The sequence below is a fragment of the Salvelinus namaycush genome, chromosome 5 (genome assembly GCF_016432855.1).
Source record: "Salvelinus namaycush isolate Seneca chromosome 5, SaNama_1.0, whole genome shotgun sequence".
Lineage (NCBI taxonomy): Eukaryota > Metazoa > Chordata > Actinopteri > Salmoniformes > Salmonidae > Salvelinus > Salvelinus namaycush.
The window spans coordinates 63,807,965-63,820,455 of NC_052311.1; the positions used below are offsets into that span (position 1 = coordinate 63,807,965).

The 12,491-nt window shown below is 44.5% G+C and overlaps 1 protein-coding gene across 1 annotated transcript; it reads left to right on the top strand.

Moving 5' to 3' along the window:
• Positions 1-4,081: 4,081 nt before the first annotated feature.
• On the top strand, positions 4,082-10,894 carry LOC120048701 (cation-dependent mannose-6-phosphate receptor-like). The gene is made up of 7 exons (XM_038994859.1): positions 4,082-4,440; positions 5,811-5,989; positions 6,353-6,519; positions 6,712-6,821; positions 7,021-7,151; positions 7,440-7,566; positions 8,520-10,894. Exons 1-7 carry the CDS (start codon positions 4,435-4,437, stop codon positions 8,640-8,642), a joined length of 843 nt encoding a protein of 280 aa, XP_038850787.1. The 5' UTR covers positions 4,082-4,434; the 3' UTR covers positions 8,643-10,894.
• The last annotated feature ends 1,597 nt before the right edge of the window (positions 10,895-12,491 follow it).

Consider the following 12,491-nt stretch of genomic DNA (forward strand, 5'->3'; position numbering starts at 1 on the left):
GGCGCACGCGCGCTGCCGGTTTGGGTTCCGTGTTAGGCCTATTGTGGCCCCTGAACACTGAAGCTGAATAGTGGCCTAGTGTCTTTACCAGCCCTGACCAATGCTTCACTATTCATTAATTCAAATTGGAAGTTAAAAAAAAAATGTCATTACAAAAAGGTGAAAATACTGTAACTATAATACAACAAGTCCAATGTGTTATAACTGTGGGTGTTATGATGATAAGAATCACAGGCAACAATGTGTTTATGCGATCAGTTTGAGACCACAGCATCACAACCTTTAGTCAGACAACACTTAATAGCCAACCCACAATAGCCAACCCTGTAATTCAATACACTTGAACTCAATGGGTTCTACTGCTAACTGCTTGAGTTAATTTAAAGGGAAAATCTACTCAAAAACTATATTTTCCCTTTAAGCTTGGAGCACCAAGTATCTATACAACAACAGAGCCAACAGCAAAGTGTTGTAGATAAGGACAGTTACAGCCCCCCAGATTATGTGACACCTGGGAACACTGATTTATTGAACGCAGCACAGTCCACATAACATCGCTCAACACACCAACTAACCCTAAAACAGGACTCACTTACACACAATGAAAACACATGTAACACATAAACCACTAGACAAATTAGCCATGAATCAATTTTAGAACTGTAGAATGACTGGTAAATCAGTAGAGAAACACAGTAAAGAGATCTGAGGGACTCACCTGAGTTTAGTACGCTAGAGATGTCCAGTCTCCCTCCTCTCTGCAGCTCTCAGTTAGTTCAGTAGTGTGAACCAACAAGGATTGCACAACACAAGCAATCCTTCCTCTCCAGATCTGCTGGGGGGGGGGGGGGGGGGGGGGGGGGGAGTTCTATTTCAACTTTAATCCAATCCTGACCCTCTGTCTCTCTCAGCATCTGTTTTCTTCTCAATCTGTCTGTCAACCTCTCCCCTCTGCTGTTCTCTCTCTCTCTCTCCTTCTCTCTTGCTGTTTCACCCCTCCTCTTCCCTCCTTCCTTGCTCAAATTCCCAAACAAGTCTGAACAGATTGACACTTATCTTCCCCTCCTCTTTTTCTCTCTGTCTTGTCTTCACAGCCGCTGTTAATGAACAGAAGAATCTGGACAAACTAAACAAAAGCCCACGGACTTTATCCCACAAATCAATCTGTTCTCCTTCCTCCAACACTGACGTGATCGTGATCAGTTACTGTTGATCCCGAGATGAAGCTCGCTGACTCCCTATCTCTCTCTCTCCTGCTCCATTCCTCTCTCACCAAATACAGGAAGTACACCTCCTGGGTGACTCTCCCTTGTCTGTGATTGGTTGATGCAGGATAGCCGGGTGTGTCTGCATAGCACACTTAAGGTAGGTAAGGGTTGTAGATTCTAGAATCAAGGAAGGGGGAGGGGAGGCAAAGAGGAGTGAGAACACACTCACACTGCGACTCAGCAAACAAACCACCAACACAGCCCACAGCAGGCTTATAAAAACGTCCCTAACATTCCCTGGAGAAGTAGGTAAGTGGGAAAGAACTCCAAGTTCCACAGAAAAGGAAAGCTAGTTCTTCAGATCACAGTAACAGGATTGGGCAATGACAGAAAAGGAAGAGGGACTTATATACACTGCTCAAAAAAATAAAGGGAACACTAAAATAACACATCCTAGATCTGAATGAATGAACTATTCTTATTAAATACTTTTTTCTTTACATAGTTGAATGTGCTGACAACAAAATCACACAAAAATGATCAATGGAAATCAAATGTATCAACCCATGGAGGTCTGGATTTGGAGTCACACTCAAAATTAAAGTGGAAAACCACACTACAGGCTGATCCAACTTTGATGTAATGTCCTTAAAACAAGTCAAAATGAGGCTCAGTAGCGTGTGTGGCCTCCACGTGCCTGTATGACCTCCCTACAACGCCTGGGCATGTTCCTGATGAGGTGGCGGATGGTCTCCTGAGGGATCTCCTCCCAGACCTGGACTAAAGCATCCGCCAACTCCTGGACAGTCTGTGGTGCAATGTGGCGTTGGTGGATGGAGCGAGACATGATGTCCCAGATGTGCTCAATTGGATTCAGGTCTGGGGAACGGGCGGGCCAGTCCATAGCATCAATGCCTTCCTCTTGCAGGAACTGCTGACACACTCCAGCCACATGAGGTCTAGCATTGTCTTGCATTAGGAGGAACCCAGGGCCAACCGCACCAGCATATGGTCTCACAAGGGGTCTGAGGATCTCATCTCGGTACCTAATGGAAGTCAGGCTACCTCTGGCGAGCCCATGGAAGGCTGTGCGGCCCCCCAAAGAAATGCCACCCCACACCATGACTGACCCACCGCCAAACCGGTCATGCTGGAGGATGTTGCAGGCAGCAGAACGTTCTCCACGGCGTCTCCAGACTGTCACGTCTGTCACATGTGCTCAGTGTGAACCTGCTTTCATCTGTGAAGAGCACAGGGCGCCAGTGGCGAATTTGCCAATCTTGGTGTTCTCTGGCAAATGCCAAACGTCCTGCACAGTGTTGGGCTGTAAGCACAACCCCCACCTGTGGACGTCGGGCCCTCATACCACCCTCATGGAGTCTGTTTCTGACCGTTTGAGCAGACACATGCACATTTGTGGCCTGCTGGAGGTCATTTTGCAGGGCTCTGGCAGTGCTCCTCCTGCTCCTTCTTGCACAAAGGCGGAGGTAGCGGTCCTGCTGCTGGGTTGTTGCCCTCCTACGGCCTCCTCCACGTCTCCTGATGTACTGGCCTGTCTCCTGGTAGCGCCTCCATGCTCTGGACACTACGCTGACAGACACAGCAAACCTTCTTGCCACAGCTCGCATTGATGTGCCATCCTGGATGAGCTGCACTACCTGAGCCACTTGTGTGGGTTGTAGACTCCGTCTCATGCTACCACTAGAGTGAAAGCACCGCCAGCATTCAAAAGTGACCAAAACATCAGCCAGGAAGCATAGGAACTGAGAAGTGGTCTGTGGTCACCACCTGCAGAACCACTCCTTTATTGGGGGTGTCTTGCTAATTGCCTATAATTTCCACCTGTTGTCTATTCCATTTGCACAACAGCATGTGAAATTTATTGTCAATCAGTGTTGCTTCCTAAGTGGACAGTTTGATTTCACAGAAGTGTGATTGACTTGGAGTTACATTGTGTTGTTTAAGTGTTCCCTTTATTTTTTTGAGCAGTGTACTACGGGTATATGTATGCCCACGGGCCTCTTGCCTAAGCACTCCCTAGGTGCCTTCCCCTTCCCCCCTGGGAAATGAAACAGAATATCAAACAATATCTCAAACAAACTAAGAAACAAAGGACATCAAATAAGCTCTATCTGAGTAACAATCTCACACAGAACATACCAACTGTTCCCAGCAACAACTAACACAGTACATACCAACGACCAACATGCTATAACCATCAACCTCCTCTCTCAGCAATGATCCATGCCTGCCTATCATCTCTCTCTCCTGAACAACAGAACACTGGCTTTGATAGCTTCAGAAGGCATTGGTAATTGGAGACAGCTGCGTCTTGACGAGGGGGCGGGGTCAGCTCTCCAATCATCAATTGGGGCCGACCAATCAGCTGCTTGGGGAGAATTTCAGGATGCCATCTCCTGAAACACACACACTCAAATACAAACGTAACAGATACTTTTGTACCTGTTTCCTCCAGCATCTTCACAAGGTCCGTTGCTGTTGTTCTGGGATTGATTTTCACTTTTCGCACCAAAGTACGTTCATCTCAAGGAGACAGAACGCGTCTACTTCCTGAGCGCTATGTCGGCTGCGTGGTCCCATGGTGTTTATACTTTATACTATTGTTTGTTTATACTCTTGTTTGTACAGATGAACGTGGTACCTTGCTCAATTCTTTTTATTTAATCGCGCTGTTTAGGAGTGCAAAAGCAATTGAGTTATTGCACACACGCACTTCACAGAGTAGGCGTTCCCTAACGTAAATATGCAGATGTATACTAGAACTCGCCAATAGGATATCGCTAGCGCGTGCTTGGCTCTGCCCACCTCCTTGCTTGTTCTGCACACTACGACTCATTTGATACCATTTGAAACGACAAGCTATGGTCTATCTTGGTTTAGTTAAATCTTTGCTCGTCACATGCGTTTCCTTGTTTAGTTCCACTTCCGCATCTCACAAAGTAACGCTAGACGCTGTATAATGATTTTATAGCATAAATCGTTTACTTTAAAGTACATTTTATAGCGGAATGTTAACGAACATGATTTCGTAATTGTGCGTGATCGAAATTGATTACCAGGTGCTAGTCTGTTGCATTTGCAAGACAAAACAGAGGACACAGTGTCCAATTTAGCTTGCTTTTGCTAGCTACTTGATCAGCTAGGTTGTAGCCATTTCAACCTAACCCAACCTACACTTCGGAATAGCTGGCTACATCTTTTCGGAATGAAGGTATGTCTAAAAGTTGTTCGTGTTACAGTATCAGCCGCGGCTAGGGGTGGATTCAGGATGCGTAAGTTAACGTTCTAAAAAATTTCAAAAGTTGCATGACAGCTGCTTGTTAATTACGGCTTTATCATCTATTTCGCAATGATTTACGGCATCTACCACGGTGTTCAGTTTATCTTCGACAGTTTTGCCTTGAGTGCTCACGGAACGTTGCAGAAACCATCCTGAATGCACCTTAGGTCAGGGGTGTGCAAGTCAAGATGGCGGGATAGTTTCATTTCCTCCTGCAAATAGATGTTATGCCGCGTTTAAAACAACTGTGAACTCGGAAATGTCCAACTTCTGAGCGTTCGAGACAACTGGGAACTGAGGGGAAGAAACGAGCTCTGATCGTTTTTTTTTTTTAAACCGTCCTCCTAATTCCAACTCGGGAACTACAACTGGGGCCTTTTTCTAGAGCTCCGACTTTCCGAGTTGTAGATCACTGACATCATGATTTGACTTGGTATTTTTCCGAGTTCCCAGTTCTCTTGAACGCACCATTTTTGAAAGCAGCTTTGCTGCGTCATTTTACCAGTCAGAGTTCATATGGTCTGACTCGCTGTTGTAGTAGAGTTATATCTTGGTAGGCCTACTTGCTCATGAGATGTGTCTCTGTCTTAGGAATCACAGAAATAGTGACAGTGCACAAAACAATAGGACACCTTCCAAATATTGAGTTGCACCCCCCTTCTCAGAACAGCCTCAATTCATTGGGGGCATGACTCTACAAGATGTCGAAAGCGTTCCACAGGGATGCTGGCCCGTGTTGACTCCAGTGCTTCCCGCAGTTGTGTGAAGTTGGCTGGATGTCCTTTTGGGTGATGGACCATTCATGATACACACAGAAAACTGTTGAGCGTGGAAAAACCCAGCAGCGTTGCAGTTGTTGACACACTCAAACCGGTACTACCATACCCCCTTCAAAGGCACTTAAATATTTTGTCTTGCCCATTCACTCTCTGAATGGCACAATCCATGTGCTTAAAAATCCTTCATTAACCTGTCTTATCCCCTCCATCTATATTGATTTGAAGTAGATTTAACAGGTGACATCAATAAGGGACATCAATATCATAGCGTTCACCTCGTCAGTATGTAATGGGAAGAGCACATGTTCCGGAGGTTTTGTACAATCATTGTAAATATCACAAGGCAGGTGTTTTTTCTCAGTAGTCCTACAACGTTAAAAGTGCAGCACTCGTTTACTGCTTTTATCAGTGTCACTGTGTCAAATGAATTGGTTAGGCAATGAATCAGTCATGCAGTGAAACACCAAATAAGCCTTACTAAGTATATTATTTTAATCGTGTACCATTATATATTTCCCCCAGGTGTCCATGTCACCCCCACACACAGCAACGTCTGTGCGGCTGTTAGTTCTGGCTGTTCAGCTGGTCTTGTTGGTGTGTGGAGGCCAGGCCAGTGACGACACCAAGAGGTGTAAGCTGTTCTCTGAGTCCCCGGCAGAACGGAAGGTCCTCAGTCTGCTAGAACCGCTCACTAACAAGACGTAAGGAATGACCATTTTAGAAATGGAAGAAATATAAATATCTGTGGTATATCCTATTGCTTTACCAGGTGAGGGGTATCAAAGCAAGTGTTTATCAGCAAAAAAGTAAGACCACGCACACTGACGTCCATTGCTTGGGGAGATGAAATTATACTTTGTCAGCTGTCACAGAAATTAGCTTTGCATGATGGTATAAAAGGGTTATTGTTCAGCTGTCATGAGGCCACATTAAGCTTGGAAACTCCCGTAGTTTTCATTTTCCAGAGTGTTACTTTTAGTGTACATCACTCATGTAACATCACACGTAACACTTATACAAGGTAACGTTACCTCAGTTTTTTTTCACGGTTCCCTTGGTTACAGTTTCTCTGTGAAGACGACAAGCAACATGGAGAGCTACACATATCAGTTCCAGGTGTGTGGGGATGTGGGGAAAACGGTAGGAGCGGGACTCGTTCAGATCGACCATACCGAGAAAAAACTTGAGACCGTGCTTGGCCTGTACACTGCAACACAGGCTATCGGAGGAAGTAAGAATGTCCAGGTTCTATATCTTTTCTTTTGAAAAAGTCATGTGGCGGTCGTATCAGTGTGTTATATTATAGTATCTCTGTAAGTCAGCTCTAGCATGACCAGATATAGTGATGCCCTTTCTCTCTCCCCTTCCATCTCTCTCGCTCACTCTTTCTCTCTCGCTCTCTGCTACCCATCACCCCCTACAGGTGACTGGGTGATGTTGATCTACAGCAACGGCACCAAGTATGACACCCACTGTTCCAAGGAGATGAGGAAGGCCATCGTCATGATCTCCTGCAACAGAGGAGTGGAAATGGTGAGAGAGGGGAGGGAGGGTTTGGTCCGTATTCTTCAATGTCTATAGATCACTGTGGTGTGGTGATTTGTCATGCCTCTCTCCCTCTCTCCCTGTCACACACTGATGCACACCTCTCTACATCCCTTCCTATCGTCCTCCCTCTTGCTCAAACCTCTGTCTTCCTCTCTTTCTCTCACTCTCCCCATGTATCTCTTAGGGGAAGCTGGAAGTGGTGTTGGAGGAGAGGGAGAGGGACACGGACTGTTTCTATCTGTTTGAACTGGACTCCAGTGCGGTCTGTCCTGCTCTGCCATCCCAGCTCAGTGCAGGCTCCATAATACTCATAATGTTAGTACTAAGATTATGCATCCTTCCTGATTACACACATTCCAGTGACTACAGAAATACTCAGACTTTTCCCAAACAAAGCTGCAAGATCAAGCAAAACGGATCATATTTATTGGTATTCATTATAATAATGGTCTCTTATTTCCTCAACGCTTAACACAGCAGAACACCAAAATAATTATCACTGTGAATCATTGTGATGTTTGTTCATATGTCAGTTAATGGGATGGGTTTCCAACTGGGGATTTGACACCTTTTTTTAAAATTGTATTCATTCCTCTGTCCCAGTGGGTTCGTCCTCTTGTCAGTGTACCTCATTTGTGGATTCCTCTACCAGCGGTTGATTGTCGGGGCCAAAGGGTTGCAGCAGTTCCCCAACTATGTCTTCTGGACGCAGGTTGGCAACCTGGCAGCGGTGAGTGTTTGTAGAAGTCACATCACTGTCTCACGTCAGGTGGCGTCACTACTACGTGAAGCTCGTCCCTCAACCGATCTGTCTTATAGGACGTGGACCTAATCGAAAAAAATCTAGATTTTGTTCATCCGCCTAACACTAATAGCTAATTCTGAAAATCACTCCTCTCTTGGTAGTGATGATGTGCTGGCTACTACGGCAAATCCTGCTCGGTCAGCTGAGCAAACTTGCTCCAGCTAGCAGCCCAGTGCAAGCTTGTTTGAATGGCCATACAGTATCTAGTTTTCCAGCTTGTTGATGAAGTACGGCAGCAAAGTTCTGGGACTGTTCTCAGAAATCAGCATGTATCTGATTCGGACAGACGGCACTGTGCCTCGCTACTTTGGAACATTTGGCCAACTCGATAATGTACCTAGCTAGTGAAGATTTGCTCATGAAAAAACATCAATATTAGCTACAGGTTTATTGTTTTTGGAAAGATTAACTCTGACTCTTTTGAGGATGAAAGGGGGTTTAGTGGACGATGTCACCTTGGTAACATTTTCAAGCTTCTTTCTAGCTATGCCATGAGTGTTTGCGAGTTATCAGATAACGCAACGGCCGTCTGCACTGAACTATCTGACGTAAGACTATGGATGTCACATATCTCTCTGGTACAATCCCAAACCCTATCCCCTACGAGTGTTTAGGTTGGAAGGTGTTTAGGTTGATTTGGGATTCAGTGTCTGTTGGAGGGTATATGGGTTGATTTGGGATTCAGGGTCTATGTTGAAGGAGGGTATATGGGTTGATTTGGGATTCGGGGTCTGTTGGAGGGTATATGGGTTGATTTGGGATTCAGAGTCTATGTTGAAGGCCACAATTATGCGTTACTTGAGGGCACTTAGCTGTTCTTTTGAGGGCTGGGATTGGCTGGTCAGTCATAACTCTCACTCTCTCTCCCTCACCCTCAGGATGGATGTAACGTCGTGTGTAGGACACAGGGCCCCGAAGAGGAACCTCCCACATACAGGGGTGTGTCCACAGAGCCAGAGGAGGAGCCAGAAGAGAGGGATGACCACTTGCTTCCCATGTGATCTGATGTCAGTAGTGGGACGGATCTATCCCACGTGATGCTTTTGACGCTTCGGATAGATATTGCCCTTAGGCACAGATCTAGGATCATCACTTATTCTCTCCAAGTCCGGAGAAACATAAAACTGACCTCAGTTCGGTGTCTATGCGCAATGTCATCCTAGTTCATTTTGACAGTTTCAGGGATGAGTTTAGAGGTGGGCACACCAGTTTATGGAAGGCTCGAGGATTTGTGACATCTATGATTCCTAAACACTTAGTTCATTATATTAGATGGTAAGTCACCTGCCCTGGTTTGCATGGCCCAGGCGTCATTATTTGGAGGTGGCAACAAAAACCTGGATACTTTTTTTCCTTTCATGACCTGGAGTGGCCACCTCTGGATGGAGAGTGACGTCTCAAACGGACTCTGTTACATCTGGTTCAGCTGGCACAATACAAGGTGTTGTTACTAGTTAATGCAGCCACAAAGTCATGAACCCCACCTATTTCTACAATTTCTTTTAAACCTAACTAACCTTAACCAAACTGATGACCTGATGCCTAACCCTGACCTTTAAATTGAGACCAAAAGCACAATTTTGTTTTCATGAATTTTCACGATAGAGCCAATTTTGACTTTGTGACTGTGTTATCTAGTGGAAACCGTAAGGCCTTTCTACATGACTGACGTGTTAGTGCTGACAATGCAACCATAGGAACAGTTTCTAACACTCCCATCCCGTTTGTTTCAGTAGCTGATGGCTGTGTACTGACTCATAGGTCACACTTTATTTGAAGGTCTGCTTATACATTGCTTAGAATAATTTTTACATAGTAATATCACAGTAAGTGATAAAGCAGGCTTTTGATCACGATTTATATGCTTACAGGTCATTGTAATAAATGGATTACATTTAAAACGGTTAGATATGTTTACTATTGTTAAGAAAGAAATAAACACAATATCACTTAGCCTACATTTTACGAATGGGTAAAAATATTGAATAACGACCTTCAAATTAAGTTGGACTACAGTGCAGAGCCATTTCAACCAATGCACTGCTAGACATACACATTTACTCTGTGTTGCTATTTTAGAGTAGGATGCTGACTGGGCCTTGACCAAAATGTACTTCTGACCCGTTATACCTTTTCCTTAGCTATTTGAAGAGTATGGTTGGAACCAATTACATTTTAATTCTGTTGACAAAATTGAAATGGCATTGACCCCAAACCATGGTACTGAGTAGTAGCCTACTATTATGCTGTGTTCATTACCAAGTGGGAAGGTGGTAATTACCAGTTGTGAAGTCGTAAATACCATTTGGATACGTTTTACGTTCTTTGAATTCGTTGGGAAACGCTGATTGGCTAATGGCCAACAAGTGGCGTCAACTGTAAATTAAAAGTACAGCTTTCACGCTTGTCAACAAATTACAGTGTTCAAAAACCATATTAACAGATTGCTTTTTATAAATAATACTTTGTTGCATTTAACAGCCAGAAATGCTGTTATCGAGGTAATTTTCTTATAGGTGACGTCAGAGGTCACCATGAGGGAGAAGTCAGAGCTCAGGGATGATAGACAAGTTTCCCACTAGTAAATTACCAGTTGGAACGGTGTTCAAGTGGGTTTTTCCCAGTCATATGTGGTAAATGCCACCTTCTCACTTGGTTATGAACGCAGTATTAATGATACTGAGGACATTGATGATGATTTTGTAATATAATGCTGTGATTGAACAGGTCCTTCAGAAGGCACTTTGTGTGTAACAACAGTAAAATGGAGGAACTTAAGTAATTTATATAATGAAAAATACACATGTACTATCTGTGACATGTGGGTGAATGTTTTTTTAAATTTTGTTTTTGCTTCTTTGTGGTGTTTTAAGAACAAAAAAACTTAGCCCATGGCACTCGCTTAGTTCAATCAAGACCTGAAAGATGGCATTAGTTAGACCTGACCCAGGACAACAGGCCCCGATGAGATGTGGCGAAATGGATCAGAACTAAACCAGGTCTGGGTTCAATGGATTTGGTCAGTTCTGACTTTGGCTTTAGTTTGTGGTGCTATTTGTACTTGCAGAAGAGTAAAAGAGAATTTGCTTAGTTTGTTTTGCGCTTTTGCATCAAATTAAATATGAATTAAGTGTTTTATTACAGTTCTGATTCTCATGTATGACAAGTTTTAGTGTGCTGGTGTGTTTGCAGGGGCAATTAACTCCCTAAGCAAAACAATGTAAAACATAATAAATATATTTTTAAACAACTGCTCTCTGTATGTACTGAAAAATATGATTCATATTTAAGCAATAAGGCCTGAGGGGGTGTGATATATGTCCAATATACCACTGCTAAGGGCTGTTCTAATGCACGGCACGACGCAGAGTGCCTGAATACAGCCCTTAGCTGTGGTATATTGGTCAAATACTGTACCACAAAAATCCCAAGGTGCCTTATTGCTATTATAAACTAGTTACCAATGTAATTAGAACAGTAAAAAAAAATTTTTTTGTCATACCAGTAGTATACGGTCTGATATACCACAGCTTTCAGCCAATCAGCATTCAGGGCTCGAACCACCCAGTATATAAACATGATCTAGATAATCTTAATTTATTATTTTCTTTCCAGTTTAATAAATCATAGACTAGACATAATCATACTACCTAATTAATAATAAAAATCACAGTTATTGAGGTTTAGTTTCCTTCTGGAAGATGAGGTTGAGGAGGGCTAAGTAGCAAGCCAACACCTCCACCTGGAGTAGGGCCCTCAGCTTGTCTATCTCAGCCTGGACAGAGGGCTCTATCTGCAGGTAACTCCAGTGGAAGTCCCTGGGAGGGTCCCCTCCCTGGTGGTAGTGTCTCACAATCATCACTGCTCTCTTCATCTGAGAACACTTTTCTACCTCCCCCTCCCTATTCAGAATGTACATGTAGGTCTGGACCTGGTAGCTGTACTGGTTACTGTTGGGAATTGTAGTGACCAGTTTCCCGACCATGTTGGCAACCATGCTTTTGCATTCGATCACGAGCTGTTCACGTTTCTTCTTTTCAGCGGCTTTTCCGCTTTTTTCAGAATTGTCCGTCTGGATTTGGGCCAGGAAGTCCAACCTTCCGCTGAGGAATCCATACTCCACCTTGTTGCCTTTGGTGTATGATGCTGTCCTGGTTCCACCTGACCTGCCCTCTCCCAGCTCATGAAAGAACTTGAGCATTTCCAACTCGTCTGCTTCATTCTGGAAGAACATATTGAACCTCCGAGGCCCGGGTGACACTCCGTTCCTCCAAAACACTGACTCGTCACAATACTCTTTGCTCTCAATGTCTTTCACATTCACTCTGGTTCCTTTAGTCACTATCGAAGACACCCCCCCCACCTCCAACCTAGCCCAACTCCTGGTGGCACTGGTGTACATAGCCGGTGTTGAGACAGCCGTATCACCCATGTACCTATTCCTCAGCCTGAACCCTCGGCCTGTGTTGGTCTTGTTCCCCCTCCAGTGTTTCCTACGCTGCTCTTCATCATCCTCTTGGTCAAAGAAGAGGAGTTTTGTGATTTGAAGGACCTGGCTGTCCCTTTTCATGGCCAGAAAGTGTTTAACCTCCCGGCAGCCCAGTCGAGGAACGGCTTTGAACCGGATGTTAAAGTGTTCCAGGTCTGGGATGATGGCCTGGGCATCCTGGATGCTGCTCTCCATGTTAGCCAGCTCAATCACCTGTGGTGTCAGGACACCTTCAGGGAGCCTGACGCTCAGTGATTTCATCAGCTGGAGGTAGTCCTGCTGGGTTAGATGTGAGTCTTCTCCTGGTCTTCCACCAACCACAGCGCTATCTCCTGCTTCAACATCTCCTCTCTGTCCTACC